Below are 19,219 nucleotides of genomic sequence, written 5' to 3'. Positions count from 1 at the left end.
ATACCAAATTCATTATCATTATTTCAATATTTTCCTTCAAAGAATGAAGCCTGTGGTTCATTTGTGGAAGCAATGCTCTGCCTTATTCCGAAGAAAGACAAAGATTTAACCAAATGCATCAATTATAGGCCTATTCCTTTTCCTGTGACTGCATGATGTTTGTGAAGAGATTAGCTCTGCGCATTAATAACTTTATCCCAGACTTGATTGGTAAAGAACAGTCAGGTTTTGTAAAGGGTAGACTTATTACTGATATTTCTCTGATTTATCAGGGTATTTTTTACCTTCCTTCAAAAAGTATTTTTCCCTTTGCAGCCATAATTCTAGATACGTAAAAGGCATTCGATCGCGTAAAGTGGTAATTTATTTTGCACGTCTTAATGTGACATTTTTTGGCCCCTGCATCTTGAAAGTTATTAGTTTTCCTTATGCTTTCCCTAGCGCATTCAGTTTTGCTATGGCTTACATTCTTCATATTTTAATCTGCATGGGGGACACAACAAGGATGCCCTTTGTCTCCACTATCATCTATCTTATCCGTAGAACCTTTTTGTAGAAACTCTTCATAGGCACTCTTCCTTAAGTGGTTATAAACTATGGAAAACAGGGGTTACATTTACTGCATATGCAGGTGATGTTTTACTATATGCTTCAGAACTTCAGACTTCTATTTAGTTTTCTTTCATTTTCTGGAAGAGTACTACCTTGTTTCCTGCATATAAATAGAACATAATAATTATTGTTTGAAGGCTATGTTAATAAGCTCTGAGTTTAAATGGAAACCAGGGTGCATTAATTGTTTAGGGATTATGTATTCCAGTTCTATTAAAGAAACTATTAATCTCAATTTAATAGCTGTTCAGCATAAAATATTTATTTTATCTGAGAAATGGCCACCCTGTTTTTATCCTGGTAGAGTGGATTTAATATTATCAAAAGATTGTTCTTCCCAATTATTAATTTCTATCTTTCAATACTCCCCACCAAGCTCCCTCAACAATGTTTTAAAACCCTAAATAGTTTACTCAAAACTTCTTCTTGGAATAGAAAAAAGGCATGTATATCTCTGTCTGAATTAAGGAAACCTAGCGATTCAGGTGAGGTGAACTTTCACGATTTTTCAAAATATAATTCTGCCTGTGCTTTAAAACAAATTTGACCTTTGTTATCCAAAGCAGATAATAGTCTTTCCACAGTTAAGTGTCATCTGGAGGAATTGTCAATATCCCCACTCACTAATACACAGGCGGTCTTTATATCACATCATCCTAAATCCTTTTCCTCTCCTATTATTCGTAACTCAATCATAGCAAAGTCTATCATTATCCACTCATTATCACCTCTGCAGGCCTTTCGCAAATATCCTATTTGGCACAATAAAAACATTTAAATATTTAATTGACTGACTATTTGGAGGGAATGGATCACAAGGGGTATCATTTCTGTACATCATTTACTCTCCTCCAAAGACTTCTTATAAACTCTTGAACTTAAAAGTAAATAACATAAATCTCCCTTTTGCCAGTCTAATATCTGAATTTCTAAAACAAATTATCTCCCAATACATATTTGTCCTTATCTCATCCAGTACTCTTATTCCTAGTACTTCCCCCATTGTTTTACCTTCTGTCCCCATCCATAATGCTTCTTATATTTATAAACACCTGGACATTCTCCCAACTAATAGATACAAATCCAAAGAGGAGACACAATGAAAACTAGATTATATATGTACCTATTCACTTCAGACCTGGAATAATATCTGTTCTAAAATCCATTGCACATCATGTTCAGCTAGCACAGCACAAACGCTATTCTATTTTTACAAAGTGGTACATTTGACTCCTGCTTCTCTTCACAACTACAGTCTTACCATTGATGATAAATATTGGACATGTGAAATTGGAAAAGCAGATTTTATGCATATGTTGTTATATTGTCCCTCTTGGTCACAAGTTTGGGCTGATATTTCACATATATGTTCTATCTTGTTCCAGTTTGATTTTTTGCACATTTTTCTTGGCTGCTCCTCACAGATATGGAATGACATTTTTATGGTTGGCAAATTTGATGACTTGTTAAGGCCATTGCATTACACATAATCACATTTAGCTGGAAAGATAGCACAACAATTTATTTAATTTCCTAGATGGTGCAACATGCCCTGTTATAATCATAGACTCAATAAAGCGAGTGCAATCTCACCCCCACAATTAAGAAAGATTCACTCTGGGTGTCACTCACCACATATTTATCTAGACACCACATTCCTTCTTCTGATGCAAATGTTAGTTTTCAGACTCCATGATTCTCAAAGCTTACAACTAAACAACTTCCCACTGTTTTAATTATGTTTATGGTGTTGTATATATCGACTTTATATAATGATAATTTTTACTTCTTCTTCTAGTATGGCTCCATCTATATCTTCATTATCTTTTCTGAATTTGCTACTTTTATATCTTATAATTTTGTATATCTTTGGTATGTCTTCTGTCTATATCTTCTCTTTTTTTCTTCATTCTCTCTCCTCCCTTTTTCACTTCTACATTCCTTCGTTTTTGTAAACAAAAAAAACACATACAAGCACTATGCGTTAATAATGACTTGCCTTGCTACTTTTTGTATAACAATCACGTATAATGTTAAATATTTAGCTGATTGATCTTATTATCCGTGCAATCTTTCTTGATATATTGTCATTCTTGTTCTTGGAATTTTTCAATATAGCATTTTCAAACAAAAAAAAGACTGACTTACTGAAGGTGCCATCGATGACTTGAATTAAAAGAATATTTTTTGTGACTGTCACTGCTCTGAGAATATCAATCTTAAGGTTTAAGGCCGGGACCAACTGCTCGTTCAAGTACTTGATCTCAGCAGCAACCCCGCTGTAGTTGAATTGCGTTGTGACATTCATGAGGTGTGAACCACCTTGACTGAAAAGAAATACATATATAAAAAGAAATAAACATAAATCATTGCCACAGTATAAAGCATATAGACATCTGTGCAAAATTGAAATGCAAAACACACTCATATGCGCATACCATTTATGGAAAATGTACTTCTAGAGTTTGCTCCCATTTTAGAATTTTTGGAAGAACTTCAATAAATGATGTGAAAGGGCTTAAAATATTAGGTTATCAGACTTTTTACCCCTCTGTGTCATCACATGTTTTACAGCAATTTACTTTTCTCATCTTCTGCAGCTTTCTGTTGTTGGGCAGGTTTTGAGGTACAAAATGTAGGAATTGATGGATACTGTTCACAATGGTGAAATCAGTCCTAATGATAACCTTGCGACCCAATTTACAATGTTTACACTCGCCAGAAATCCATAGAGTGAAAATGTATTTTACTGGTGACTTGCTCTAACATGAGTGAGAAAATATCTGCAGTCATAAATCTCATTCATTTTGCGAGAAGTGGGCATTCCAAAGTTTGGTTTGCCTTGAAAGTTTGAGAACGCTCACAAACATGAACTTTTGTTGGCAATCTGAAAGTTCAACCCCCTTCCACAATGAAAATGGCAGGAGAATCCCTCCAGCCAAGGACTATTGTAACTTTTAGGAGTGCGGAATAGATGGACCTAGACATTCTCTACAGGGAAAAAAGGATTATTATAGGGAGGTTAGGACCACATCAATTGCTGCGGAGCAGCGGTAAGAGGTGAGGGGCAGGGAGAGGCAATCCATTCTATCTATAGCAGCATCTATGCCTCACCTACCTGGACTCCATCCCACAGTCTACACTTCCTCAATATCAACTGTAACCTTATAACCAACAGATTCCCATTCATCAACCGCCTCCCTCCAGAGAAGAGCAATAAATAAGTCTGTGATGTATGCCCCTGGCTTCCTCCTTCTGAAGTGCCCGTTCTTTACCCCATGCCCAAAGACTAACATCAGACACTCATGTCTCCATACCAGGTCGCCTGGGTGATTTCCAGGCTATGGCCACAGGTCACTTGGCCAAAGCCAGAGGCATGTCCACAAATCTATTCCCCATCTTCTTGGTGCCTGGCCTACAGAAGAGACCAAGTAAACAAAAAGCAGGTGTATTACTGATTGATCTAGACAGGGTCTTATTAAGATGTCAAATTTCCTCCTATAGAACCCTACAAGTCCAGGACATCCCAAGGTCATGTGCCCAAATTCTGCTCCTAGAGTTGCGCAGCGAGGGTAACCTCTTGGCTCCCTGCCATAGATTGTCTGGATTCTGTGAGGAGTGAGATATGTCCTATGGATTTAATTACATTGAAGGTATTTAAGACATGTATTGCCAGAAACCTTCTGTGGATACGCAAGTACCCTTCCCCATTCAGCATCTGTCATAACCTTTCCCAAATCATCAGACCAGAAAGCCTGCCCAAATGTTTTATTACCAGTTCATTTAGGGCCTTATAGAACCACAAGACCAAATGAGATCCCAATTCCAGGGTCAGAAGTCACTGAAGGCGTTGGTGGTTCCACATTCGCATTTCCCCACAAATACAGTATAGCATGAGTAGGGCCTTCATAAGTAATTAATTGTCCTACAGGCAGATCTGACTGTTCCACCAGCTCACCAAAAGGAATTAAAGCATTCATTTGGAAACAGTGTCCTAGGGAAACCAACCCTACCTCTATCCAGGGGTACATCTGCCTTGAACTAAAGAAAGTCAATGATTCGCCATGAGGGCGTGCCACCAATGTGAGTTCAGAGACGTAAAGGGACTCTGTACCAGTGCATCACAGCCCACGTCACCAGCTGTTCAGGGCAGTAGCCAAAAGGATACATGGGCAGGGAATACAGTTTTCCAGACGTAACAATTTTGCCAAAAATATCTGCTAGTCCCATTCCATTAAGAGATTTCATGATCCACTGGAGTTGAGCATCTAGAAAGTACTATTCAAATTCCGGTACTCCCAGGCCACTCTCAAGTAGGTGGCAACAGAAGGTAGCAAATGGAACTCTCCAGCGTTCGCCATCACAAATCAGGTTTGAATAGACTGCATTACGTCTCCAGAACCAAGAAACCAGAATTTTCACTGGCAGATTTACAAAAAAGTAGGAAAGTCTACAGATGATGATCATTTTAGAAAGTGCAACATGCGCCATGGTTGGTAGTTTAAGCATACGCCAAAAGAAAGACACACTGAACTGCGGTGACCGAATCCCCCATCCCCAGATTCCCCTCCAACAGGTCCTCCAGATCATGGAAGATCTTGATACCCAAGAATCTAAAGGTTTGCATGCACAGATTATGCCGGAAAGACAAGAAACTGGGTGATCCAACCCTGCGACCACCAGAAACAAACACGTCTTACTCTCATTTACCCTGTAGCCCGAGCACTTTCCAAACTTCTCTAGGAGTCGCAGAGCCTGAGGAATAGCTGTTGCACCACCCCAAAGATAAATCAGTAGATCGTCCACAAATAGGGAAATAAGATGCACAGGGTCATCCTGTCTAATCCCCCAATCCATTCCCTCCATTCAAAAACTTTCCGCCAGTGGCTCTACAGTCAGCGAAAATAAGAGCGACAACAGGGGACAACTCTGCCTTGCTCCCCTTCATAGGGCTATGCAATTGTGCATCCTTGTTTAACCCTAACCATTGGGTGAGTGTAGAGCAGCCTGACCTATCTCACCCAATTAGCACAGAGGACCCTACAATGTATAGTGAATTCCAGGAAGTCCCAGTGCACTGTGTCAAGATCCACTGACACAATTACTGCAACAATCAGGTGGTAGTTTATAGGCATACAGAATTGAATAAAGTCTTTTCCGGTAGTTACGGCTGTTACGTGTTCAGCATGCAAAGGGGTCGTAAATCTAGGGGAGCCACATTCCTGGCACACTGTTAGGTAGTGAATCCACAGGTACCTCTATTGTCATTACAGTGAGGATACCCTTTGGCTAGGCTGTAAACATTTCTACCAATTTAGTCACCAGATCACCCACAACCCGCCTGCTCCAGGTGTCTTACCTATTGCCAAGTCTTTTATAGCTTCCCTCACCTCCACATCTGATACTGGACTACCTAATCATTCTCATTCCACCCGCAGAAGAGACAGGAGCGGGAAATCCTCCGAGGAGGGTTTCAATGCTGTTGAAAATTATAGCTCCGGCAATCGAGAAAGGGGCACATAGTAAGACCTGAATGCCTCATTTATATGCCTTGGCTAGAAAAAAGCTTTCCCTCTAATGACACCAGTTGAGTAATAGGAGCCCCACTACTATCTGCCCGTAGCAACCAGGCAAGAAACCGTCCTGATCTTCCCTCCCCCTCGTGCACCCTGTGTGAGTAGTTTTTGTAATCATGGCATCACAGCCGCTCGAAAGTCACATTGTATTGTTTGTGTATTTCCAGCAATCATGAAAGAGTTTCTGGGCTACTACCCAGCTCGTTATCTCGGTCATAGAACTTGTTCTTCGACTTCTGAAGATCTCTCTCCAAATCACGTTGGATACCCACTGAATGTCCCAGGCAGTGCACCTGCATTACTACCTTAAAATTCTCACTTTTGACACCAAGGTTCGATGCCGTGCCCGAGTTGGAAGCAAAGAATTGAGTATTCCTGGCTGCTAAAGAGTTCCTTAAGGTGATGTTTTTTAGGGTATATGAATTTAGCCATCCTAATGGTATACATTACAAAAATGAGGTTACCCAATCATGGTCATGGACCTGGGTTCAGTGTGATACAGAATACAATGGTCCTGGACCTCTATTTTCAAACTGATATAAATCAAAATCACAGAAGTAAGTATGAAAAGCAGATTGGAGAGCCTGAATGAGTAAGCTCGCAGTTGTCAATACTTCACAGAAATTACTTTAAAGTAGAAGAAAAAGTGCAAAAAACATAATGCTTTATCATACACCCGGTATTTATTAGGATATATCACTAGGTGAACAGTTAAATATTCACTGTATTTTGTTTGAGGCGAGAGAGGGAAAATAAGGTTTATATCTTTCCTTGTAATGTAACAATATAACAATTTTAGGTCTAGGTGGATGACCCAGGGCCAGCACACAAGATGGTACTTCATGCGGTCTTTCTAGTGCAAAATAAGGGGTGAGCAGGGACAGAGCCTACCACCGACTTCAGCCTCTGTTCCCTCTGGAAGGCCTATTATTCGCACATTGCTTCACCAGCTACATCCTTCTGCATCCTCTGGCCGATATTCAAGTCATTTTACTCATTCCATTACTATAGTAGTTTGGGCTTTCATATTTTGGTGCGAGGGCACAAGTCGGCTAAAACTGATTCATTGTCTTTCACCCTAACTGAGAATTTCTGATGGTCAGTATGAAGCAGGCCGAGGTCAACTGATACTTTCCCGCTAAATGGTATACTTTGATTTCTCAGTGGCCCTTAAAATCTTGTCGAGCGTGCCTTGCAGGCTGAATGAAGAGGGTTCCTGTGGCATCTCTGAGTGAGAGTTCTTGCTGGGAGTCTGGTGTATTTGAACGGGAAACCTGTGTCCAGCGTCCTACTGAAGAAACCATCAGCGGACCCCACCGACCTCAAAAACTACCGCCCCATCTCGCTCCTCCCGTTCCCGGCCAAAGTCATCGAGAAGACCGTCAACAGACAGCTGGCCACCTTCCTCGAGACGAATGGATCACTCGACCACTCGCAGTCCGGCTTCCGGGCCAACCACAGTACCGAGACCGCCCTCATCGCAGCCACCGACAACATCCGAACCCTGCTCGACAACGGGGAAACAGCGGCCCTCATCCTCTTGGACCTCTCCGCGGCGTTCGACACGGTCTGCCACCGCACCCTAGTGCAGCGCCTCAACAACATCGGAATCCAAGAGAAGGCACTGGAATGGATCATCTCCTTCCTCGCCGGAAGGACACAGAGAGTCCGCCTCCCCCCATTCAGATCAGAAGCCACCGAAGTCATCTGCGGCGTACCTCAAGGATCTTCACTCAGCCCCACGCTGTTCAACATCTACATGATCCCCCTCACGGCCATCGCACGCCAACACAACCTCAACATCATCTCCTACGCCGACGACACCCAGCTGATCCTCTCCCTCACCAACGACCCCGCCACTGCCAGAACCAACCTACACGAAGGGATGAAAGACGTAGCCGAGTGGATGATGAACAGCCGCCTGAAACGGAACTCAGACAAGACGGAAGTCCTCATACTGGGATCGTCGCCCGCCGCCTGGGACGACTCCTGGTGGCCCCCTGCCCTGGGCAGCGCACCCAAACCTACAGACCACGCACGCAACCTGGGCTTCATCCTGGACTCCTCCCTCTCCATGACCAGACAAGTCAACGCCGTCTCCTCGTCATGCTTCAACATCCTACGCATGCTACGTAAGATCTTCCGGTGGATCCCCACCGAAACCAGGAAGACGGTCACCCAGGCCCTCGTCACCAGCCGACTGGACTACGGCAACTCCCTCTACGCCGGAACCACCGCAAAACTCCAGAAAAGACTCCAGCGCATTCAGAACACCTCAGCACGACCCATCCTGGACATCCCCCGACACAGCCACATCTCCGCACACCTGAGAAACCTGCACTGGCTCCCCGTCAGCAAGAGAATCACGTTCCGACTCCTCACCCATGCACACAAAGCTCTCTACAACCAAGGCCCAAGATACCTCAACGACCGCCTGAACTTCTACACTCCCACCCGCTGGCTTCGCTCGACCAGCCACGCCCTCGCCGCCGTCCCCCGCATCCGAAGAATCACAACGGGAGGAAGATCCTTCTTCTACCTGGCCGCCAAGACGTGGAACTCCCTCCCCACCCACCTCCGCCTGACCCAAGACCACCTCGCCTTCAGGAAGCAACTCAAGACCTGGCTGTTCGAGCAGTAGCGGACCCCCCTACCCCAAGCGCCTTGAGACCCTCCGGGTGAGTAGCGCGCTATACAAATGCTTGATTGATTGATTGATTGATTGATTGTTCTCACCTTTGCCTTCCCCAAGACAGCCATTTATTCATCACACAGCAAGGTTTTACCCAGTGTGGCCTTAAGATACAGCTAACCTGGGCCATGCAGCTTACAAAATCTTTTTTCAGCTGCGCTCAGCCATAATCATCTCAGCACCGGGCAGTTAGCTGAGAAGCGTGCTGCCCCAACCCATAATCATCTCAGCACCGGGCAGTTAGCTGAGAAGCGTGCTGCCCCAACCCACATATGATTAGTGCCGTGCAAAACCACAATTAAAGGCACTACCTTTTCAATTTATTTTATGTGGGTTTCAGGCAGTTACCATTCACATTTATAGTGCAGGACATGTATTTGGCTCATTTGATGGTATTTAGCTTTTTCTGTTATTTTTTCACTTGCAGCGCCAGTGGCCATCATGGAAGCACAGTTCATCTTGCGCAGTACCAATAGCGAGTGCCTGTCGTTAGGTCACATGTGGGCTTGTGAGGTTAATAGCAGTTGAACTAATTATCCCACCACAAAACACCAGACCAATAGATTAAGCAGAAGCACCATAGAGTCCATGCCGTGCAGGTTAATGCTTTAGTGGTCACAGGATATTACAGGAGCATCATGGGCCAGCTGTCATTGATGAGCACAGTTTAAAGCTGTAAAGCGCCTCTCTCATGCGAGCAGTAAGCACTGCATGACAGGAGCAGTAAGCAGTAGTAAGTGTCAGAAGTCATTACAGTTGCAGGTGCAGTAAGCACCAGCAGTCATTGCAGTGCTTGGGGCCTCCTGAGTTAGATCACCATTGATCTCAGCTGCTAGTTGCGACAGGAGTATGCCATGCAGTTTAGTGCTTGAGAATTTAGTGGCCACTGGGTATTACAGGAGCATCATGCACCAGCAGCCGTTGGTAAGCACAGTTCAAATCTGTAAAGGGCCTCACACGTGTAAGCAGTAAGTGCTGCATGACAAGAGGAGAAAGCAGCAGTAAGAGCCAGCAGTCATCAGGAGCAGTAAGCGCCAGTAAAGCGCTGGCAGTCAATACAATGCATAGGGCCTCTTGAGATTACCGTTGATCTCAGCTGCTAATTGAGGTAGGAGTAGCGTGCACCAGCGTCCATTGGTAAAAACTGAGGTTCCCCACAGTAAGGTGCACGAATGCCAGGCTGCCCCGGGCCCACGAAGGGGGCCCTCCTAAGAGGGCAGCCAGCCTTAGTGCCACAGAATGGCACATTCGCCAGCAGTATAGTGTTGAGAGGACCCGGGTGGGTCCCCCCGGTGCAGCGTCCCTTCCGGTAGGAGGGGGGGTGGGGGGAAAGGTATTTAAACCTTTCCCGCCCTCAGAGTGACCTCTTTTGCTGACCAACGGTGCCCCTCCTGCCTTTATACTTTGTGTTGCAGGCGGAGTTACAGGGCGATCCAAAGGCTGTAAGGTACAGAAGGGTACCCTCTACAGGAGCACAGTAAGGGTGCTAAAGCCAATTATCCCCAGGGAGGTCCTCGCGTGGGATCCTGGAGGAGCAACGGCGCCCCGTTAGTCCTACGGGCGGTTGTGCACCTGAGCAACCGGGGGTTGCCTGCAACACTCCGCCCCCTTAGCTGGGAGGGGCGTGAGTAAGGGGCGGACTGGCGGTCTGCCGGAGGGAGGGGCTATCCCCTTCCCCAAAAGGACAAACACCGGTTGATTATGGCCACCGAGTTTTATGGCTCATCAGGTGGGCAGGCGGCGAGGGACTGCCTACCCTGGGATCGCCCGTAAGTTAACCCAACATGTTGACATATTGTTATGTTAATAAACCTGCTGCAAGTTTCTCCACCAAAAATGTGTTGTGTCTAATTTATTACAATTATTGCTGTGGGAGGGCTGGGGAGTGTGCCAATATTGGCACTATGACGTTGGAACTCCCAAAGTACACAAATGATCCTACAGCTCCAGCTATTCACTTTTACTTAATGAACCACATCTTGGTTACCCAGCAAAGCACCTTTATCTGCCGAGCAGACGTCTAGACTGCAGCTGTCCGTTGCTGCTCACGTCAGTCAAGCACCTCGGCGCAGCCGCCATTTTCTAGCTCATGGTTGGAAGGTAGTCTTCTGCAGCTTAAACCGCATACAGGAATTTATTGTGCTTCTCGACTACAGAGGACCACTCCAAGGGCTCACACCTGTCTGTTGGCTGCAGCCTGCAGGTCAAGCTGTGCCCGATATGTAGGGTGACCAAAACTTTAAAGCCAAAAACCGGGACATTTAACAAAAATAAAAGAAGGACTACAATTTCACGTCAAGCGAGCGCACAGAATGAAAGCTCTCCTCAGCAGAGAATACAGAACAGGCAGTAAGAACATACAGTAAATGCACTTTTTAAACCCAGTAGCTTGCCTGTTAATTAACTTGCTTTCTTGAAACAACTGGAAACTATTCCTCTTTTGTAAAACATAAAAAAGCACCTCCTGCCGTTTTCAGACGACCCTCTCTACAAACCGGGACATGAGCTAAATTTCCTGAAATCTGCCGGGACAGCTGGTGAAAAACCGGGACCGTCCTGGCAAATCCGGGGCGCCTGGTCACCCTACCAATATGGGATGAAGCACAGAATCCTGTTACGTCCTTTCGTCTTTTTAAGATACGCTAATAATGAAAGTTTTTTATCACTGAGTGATAATGATGTTTTATTCTGTGATTTTATGGTCATGTTTTGACCGATTAAAGATTTTACTGACTGACTGACTGGCTATTCCTAGTGTATGAAACCTATTCAGTTTCATTTAGCAGTTCTTAAAGGAGTTGCAATAGAGCTACCGCATGAATATTAATAAGGTAGATCACAATTTGCAACCAGGTATTGCGGCCATCAATGGGATGGTGGCCTGCTGAGGTCAGTAAAACACCATATCTGTAATTGATTTTTAATAAAGCAATCTTAAAGGAAAACGAGGATGCATTTCAGAAAGTTTAATTAAACATTTAAGATTCATTTTTTCACAGTAGGCAGTGGTCCCTAAGATCACTGCCTGCTCTTAAATATTTGTTTCAACATTCACAAAGGGGAAGAGGTCCCGTAGAGACTCCTTCTCATTTGCAAATAGTTGCCACCACCCATGAATGCCAGTAAAAAAAGATTTTTTTGTGACCGTAAATCGGTCGCAAAACATTTATAAATACCACTGCAATATATTAGGAAAGGAAACCCTAAAGACCCTCCTTCCAAATACGTCATCAAAAATCCAAATTGCGATTCGGTAACAGGTTACATCATCGCATTTAGGTTTTGGAGCTTTAAAAAGACTAGTTGGTAGTTGCAAACGGCCCGGTGCGATATATTGGCCATATGCAACCTCAAAATAGGTTTTGTATATATGGTCCCGAATCGTCTGAACTTTTATGTTCTTGTTTGTCGATAGGGTCCAACATATGCACATTTCGGGGTCAACTTTTAAAATACGTTTGAAAGTGATTAACATTAATGCTAATACTAGTTAAAGCCATTTCATCATATTTTACTCAATGTTTTACATTAGGCCATAGACATCCACAGAAAAATGGGGAATTACATGCACAAATGTTTGTGCTTGTTTTTCACATGTTATTTATTTTTGCACTTTGCTATTTTGCACTTTCTATCATCGCTAGCACTTTACGAGCCGTATATTGAACAAGGTATGACTGTGAAAAGGTGGTTGTACACCTGTGTTTGCAAGTGTGCAACATTTCTGTGATTTATACATCTGTTTATCAGTTTGTGCACATGTCCTCTGTTATGATCAGTACATATGTTCATATTATATTTGTGATAAATAAAAATGTTGCAAAAAAACAGTGCCTTAAAATAAGGAAACATAAGCTATTAGCAATTTTCTGAGATGTACATAACTTCATATAATATGCACCAATTTATGAAATATGTAAGATAACAACTTTTTGGACAAAATATTTAAACATAGACAATATCTGTTAACACAAAAATACCAAGGGGCTTATATATAAGCCCTGTGCGCTGCCAGAATGTCACTTTTTGTGACATTACGGTGGTGCACAGGGCTTAGCCTTATGTACAAGGCCATGTACAGCCACCCTGCAAGGCTTTTCATGGCTTTGTAGACATGGAGTGGGCCAATGCAATGCTAGTCGCGGCGTTGCCTCACACTATGATGGGGAGGCGTGTCTTGGACATTACAGTGGTTATTACCACATAATACCCATGGCATTTGACACATTCTCTGATTTACACAATTTGTAAACCTGGGATAAATCTGGGAATGCATCAAAAGCCTATGGCTCACCAGTGGAGGCATATGGGTGGTGTAACGAGAAGAAATTAAATACTTTCTCTTTGTTTTTTCCTCTTTTTATGTATGCTGCATTCAGCAGCACACATAGAAAGAGGAAATCACCTAAAGATGTCCCTTCCTGCACAAAAATAATCATCCCTACAACACGGACAGCGTTGCACCATGGTGCAAGGGTGCCTGTGTTGGCGCGTGGCAGCCGATTGAGCACCATCACAGGAAAGAAGACAGGAATGCGCCGTATCTGATCGATAGGATGCAAATCTGTTCTTTTCTTTTGCCATAGGGTAGCACCGCAGGAAGGCTTGCGGCATTGCCCTACAGCAAAATATTGTAAATGAGGCCCTGAAACTCTATCTAGACACTTCTGAGGTCTTAGGTGGCTACACGTTTTTTGCTCTTTTTATGTGAGTTTTTGCGTGTTGTGCCCTCTGCACTCGGGGATGCTGTGCTGTTCAGCTCTGTAGTTACTTACATTATAGTGCGGTGGTTGCTGTTGGTATGAAACAGCCCTCTCACTGGTAGATCTGCAAGGACTGCCTGAATCTGGAAAAAAAATAAATGGAAGAGGGGTCATATACTTTAGATGGCTGCAGAGATCATATCTCACACACCCTGCCCTCCGTAAAATATATTTCACAATCCAAAGAAGTTGGTGCAAATGACCGAGCATTGCACTATCATGTATGGGTATTGGAGACCGGTGGACACAAGTCTGCAGATTCTACTGACGAAAGAAGGAAATAAGTTCAAATGACATTTCCAGCAGTGCATGTTGGGACTGTGTGAGAAATCAGGACCTGTTTGCAGAGTCCCCCTAATTTTTGCTCCCATTTTGACTACTAGGTGCTGGGTGTCTGACTCTGACTGTGCCCTAGGCTCTGCTAACCAGACACAGGGCCTGTGCTCTGTGTGAGAAGTACATGGTAATTTGGTATAATTACAATTGTCAATGACAGATCCCTGTAAGTCCCTAGTATATATTAGGTCAGGGAGGTTTAAAGGCCCAGTAGATTCCCTTCACTGGATAGTGCACTACTGTGGTGCCTGCTGTCATTTTAAAAGCCAGCCCTGCCTTGAAGGCTGCTTTTAAACTTAAATTATATGTAAATTCGACTTTGGATTTAAAATTACTTCCAAAGTATTAATCTACCTTATGTTTACATATGTCACCCCTAAGAGCTCGGCAAGGTGCCTTGTAACTATAAGCAGGGGCAATATAAAAGATGATTTATGAGCCCAGGTGAGGAAAAACCTGCAAATTTCGATTTCCCCTATTGCAGTGCCTGGCTCCATAGGCAAACATTGTAATATTGTATTTAATTATAAATATTGATAGGAACCACACAAGAATACACTTCAAGTTATCAAATTAAAAGCAACAACTTTCTACTGATAGATTTATATAGCTTTGACAGAAAATAATGTATTAAACTTTGCTTTCTGAGCGCCAGAATTCAGCCTTTCAGCTGTTCTCTCTTGATTGGCGAGCCTCTGCCCAGGCTGGCCAGGCTACTCTAATGTGTTGTGTAAAAAGCCCTGCTAGAGAGACAATGGGTTTCCTTTGGGAGGAGAAGTACAAGCTGCAGAGCAGGTGTCAGGAAGGGGGTGAGGGGTAGCCAAACTGGTCTTCAAAGGGAGAACAACACTTTAGGACAGCACAGTCTGACCCCCACACCCTGCTATCCAAGCCTCACAAGAGCCCCTTTATTAAATTAGAGAGAGGGTTGGAAGGGGAGTGATTAGGAAACTTAGCCATACTAGTTGGTTGGCTTAGCCAGATCTAACCCCAAAGGAGAGACTTTCTCCATGTTGGATTTTGAGAGAATGGTGCTTTCTGAGACAAGAATATGCTCTGCATTGGAGAAAGTGGTAATTCACCTGAATATCTCCCTGCATCACATTAGTCAGGGGTGCCTAAATGCTTGACGCCCAGAAACTGTGAATAACTATGGAGGGCTGCATAGCACCTCAGATATGCTGCCTGAAACTACAAGGAGAAAAAGGACTGCTCAGCTGGAATCTGGGTCTGCACCCAAAGGATTGTGCTCTGATAGACTGCACCTGCTGCGCAATCTGTTACTACAGCTCTAAGGACTTTGCCTTGCTTCAAAAAGGATTAAGAAGTGGACCCCCTGCAAGCTACAGGTTGACAAAACCCACCTGCATCATCTCCACCAAGAGTCCCTATCCTAGAGTGTGTCTAGTGGACTTTTAAGGATTTAGCAAGGTGGATTGTGGGAATTGTAGTCCAGACATACCAAGGGCCATCTAGGAGATTACAGACCCTTGGATCTGTGTTTTGGACACTTTGGACCCTCAAGAGGAACTTCAGGAAGAAGTTCCAGAAGTTTGGAGCAACTTTTGGGAAAAACTCCATAATGTGAGTGACTCAACATCGAGAGTCAAGCTGTCTACCTTCAACCGTGAACTTGTCTGGACTTCCAGAATTTTGTCTGGGGCCTTGCAAAAAAAACGCAATCCAATGATGTTGCAACAAATCGGCCTGATGGAGGTAAAATTTTGAACGAGGCCTCCCGCTTAGTGTATCTGACCAGGATTTGATTCCGGTTGGCCTTAAACCCTTACTTTATCCTGGTCAAGCGTGACCAGATGTTCTAAAGTGGCGCTATACGTTTTTAAGTACTAGACATTGTTTATTCTTTAAAAGCTCATATTTCTGGTTCTCTACATCGGATGTTTATTATTATTTTTGTTACATTTCTTATTTAAGGATAATATTGTTTAAGAAATAAAAATACAGACCATGGGAGGACCACCCACAGTGAAAATACACACTTGTGGGTGGTATGCTCGACGCAGGACAGAGAGGCGAAATAAAGCCTGAAAAGCCCGTATGCAGAGGGAGTACTTTATTCCATATATATTTGGTGACTTCTGACACACCCAATCTCCTACAATAAAAAATTATGTCGGAATTCTAATGTAATAGATGAGTACAATTGGGTTCAGTGAGTTTTGACTTGTCTGCTGCTAGAGCCAGGAGTGGAGGGGAAAGCAGGTCAAGTCGCAGAACATCATTACAGAATGAAAAATACTGTAGCTTTTGTTTTTTCTCCTCTGTTTTACTAGCTGTAGAGTGACATGAGGAAAGGAGATATTTATGACAACGCTTTTTGTTTTCATTTCTTAAGTAATTATAGAAAGGTGATAACCTTCCTCAATGTTTCTACACATTTTGAGCTACTGTGCCTTTTTTTTTAAAAAAGGAAATAAATGACTTTTATATATGATAAACATTTAGAAGAGCAAATGTTAATACTGGCCAGGATTCCAGGAGATAACACTCACCGGGGTGATACTGCTCCGTACCTTCTTATTCGCTTGGTGTTTCAGGGCTGGGAATTAATGGTTCTGAAATACAGTGCAAGTAATGTCAGACCTGGACCTCCATGCAGCAGTGTGGGGGCTGCAGGCCACAGCTGTGCCTGGCCCCAGCCTGCACTGCACTTGAAAAATGTGAGGAGCTGTAAATGATGCCCCCACTCACCCTCAGTTACTGTACCCTGGTCCAAATATGTGGCAAACAGATGTGGTTTTGGGCCCATGATGTCTCTCATAGTAGGGAGAAGCACATGGATTTAACATAGTATTCGTAGGCCCACATGTTATGCCTCATTGTATAGAAGTAACTCACAACCTGTGGAGATTCCAGGCCCCCCGTAATCCCAGTATCTTAATCTAGGGAGTTTGCCCAATTTTGCTTTTCTGTTAAGGAATCAACAACTTAAGTAGCAAACCAGTTAAAAGATGAAGACTTTAAAAGTCAAAAGTAGACTTTTGTAAAAATCATAACACAATTTTAACCGTTAAAAAATAGAGGCTTAAAAAGTGGGCTTCAAAGGATACAATGATCACACTGTAACCACTACGATTAAAGCACCCGTGGGGGAATGATTTTGTAGCACATTCTCTGTTTCTTGATTCAGCATGGAAAGAACAGGGGGGCTGCATTCTAGCTTCCTGCATCTTACTTGGCTGCTCTCACCTATTGCCAGTAGCCTGTGCTGGCTTATCTCAGCCAAATACATTTAAACAGGAAGTGTATTTTACCTGTGCTTTGGTTTGCCCTCATCTGCTTCTTTGTGTGTCAATATTTGGGTAGTTGCAGAGATACAGCGAGCTGGTGCGAGATGACGCCTCTAGTGAGGCTCGGGAGATACTAAGTACATAATGTTCCTCTGAGAGACACCCTATTAGGAAGGGTACCCCAAGGGCAGGGAGTTGGACAGGGGGACATTAGAAGCAAGTAGAGTCACTATTACATGATGGTTTGAGTGGCATGATCTCTTTCGCCAATTCTAAGGATGGAATGGTCTTAGCCCTAGCAGGGGTCAAAGCTGCTTGGATCCCAGTAGGAATGCACTACGTGGGCTAGACATGTAAGTCACCATTCTGGCCCCCAACCCTGAGAGTAGATTGTTAGCCAGGTTGGCCCAAGTAAAAGAAAAAGATACATATGCATGCAGAACTTTATGTTACATGAATTTTGACAACATTTGTAAAAATGTACTTTATTTTTATTCATGAAAATGTGGCTTAACAGAAAATGTTACGCAGGTACTGTGACATTGGTTCAGGCTCATACCATATTTAGCTTGACTTCTCTGTGCAAGGTATGCCCTAGTATTACATTTTCACATGAGAAACTGCACAAATTCATTTTGTAACATTTTGTGACATTTTACAAAACTTTAATGGCATTTCATGACAAAATGTAACTTCACAAACCACAAGACTTGCATCAGTCTCCTAGATTTGTTCTGAAAGGATACCCCATGTTCTGGCGGTGTTTTTAGCATAAAGTTAAATTATTAGGAGTTAGGATTCTTCGTTAGCCCATTCCCTATGTCAGTACCCTGGGAGAAGGGAGACAAAGGAATCCACCATCATTCCGTGCTCCCGGCATGCACAGGCTCTATCACATGACTGTTCTCTGTTTCCCCTGACAGCTGTTTGCAACCACAGGGATTTGGAGATTCTTATACATGAGAGGAAGACAGGAGTAAAAGACCCAGGAAGGTAATGAGCACCATGTATGCTATTGAGCCATTAAAGTATTTATACTCAAGCACAGATGGTACACAACTTGTTACCCTTGATTAGAAGACCTTGACATGTCTAGTTCTTCTAATATGGATCCAGTTCATGCTCATTTTCTATAAATGGTCCCCAGTAAAGCAGCATTTTGTACACTGACTTAGTGGATTTGGTCAGCAGTGGAAGATTACGTTTCTGGACTAGTACAACCCAAGGTGGAGTCCCATAGGTTATTATAGTTCTCTGAAAAATGATTGCACGTAGGGATCACACCTCTATTTAAGACCAATAGTCAATGCTTTCTTTGGCATCTCACGTTGAGATACTCTGAAAATAATCCTAGAGAGGACAGGTTCATATGCCTTGTCGTGTAGCATTAATATATAACAAGGGGGCAACGATGTAAAAAAACTATGTAAGAGCAAAGTGATTCTCAATGTCGAAAAAATGTAGACTGAAGGACAACAATATGTCCACTTGGTCATCAGTGTCTAATGGTGGTACCATCCTGAAGGTTTGCACATGAGTAGATTGAAACCTTCATAGCCACTCACATGGAGAAGGAGCCAATTGTTTCAGTTTGATACAGGAGAGGTTTCTTTAGGTCTGGTAGCCTGTATGGTGTTGTTTGCAAGGACTTTGATATGCAAGTATTAAGAAGAACAGCAAGATTGTTCAGATATTTAGATGGAATTGATAAGAATGTGTTTAGAATGACTAAAGAGACAGGACTTTACGTTTGATTTTGGTTAGTAGACCAATAGCACGAAGGATTATACGTTTGCAGTCATTTAGCTATACATTACCATGATGATATTGGATTTGGTTACAAGCGTTTATTATATTAACCATTGTGGAAATTAAATGTGTAAATCTACTCTTGTACTAAGGAGTAACTTTACACTTTTTTGCTAATCACCATTCCTGAGTGTAAACCTAGCTGTAGGCTTAAGTTTTTCTACCACCTGGTGGGGCCTC

At 43.1% G+C, this 19,219-nt stretch overlaps 1 protein-coding gene across 1 annotated transcript in view; it reads right to left on the bottom strand.

Moving 5' to 3' along the window:
- The window catches only part of LOC146788613 (receptor-type tyrosine-protein phosphatase eta-like), a 192,513-nt gene that overhangs the window by 36,959 nt on the left and 136,335 nt on the right, over positions 1-19,219 (bottom strand). Inside the window, exons 10-11 of the mRNA XM_085633183.1 lie at positions 13,656-13,726; positions 2,761-2,939 (exon numbers count right to left, since the gene is read on the bottom strand). Coding sequence (XP_085489309.1) covers positions 2,761-2,939; positions 13,656-13,726 — 250 coding nt within the window. The remainder of the gene's footprint in view (positions 1-2,760; positions 2,940-13,655; positions 13,727-19,219) is intronic.

This window comes from Triturus cristatus, chromosome 11 (genome assembly GCF_964204655.1).
Source record: "Triturus cristatus chromosome 11, aTriCri1.1, whole genome shotgun sequence".
Lineage (NCBI taxonomy): Eukaryota > Metazoa > Chordata > Amphibia > Caudata > Salamandridae > Triturus > Triturus cristatus.
This window is presented reverse-complemented; position numbering and strand designations above follow the sequence as displayed.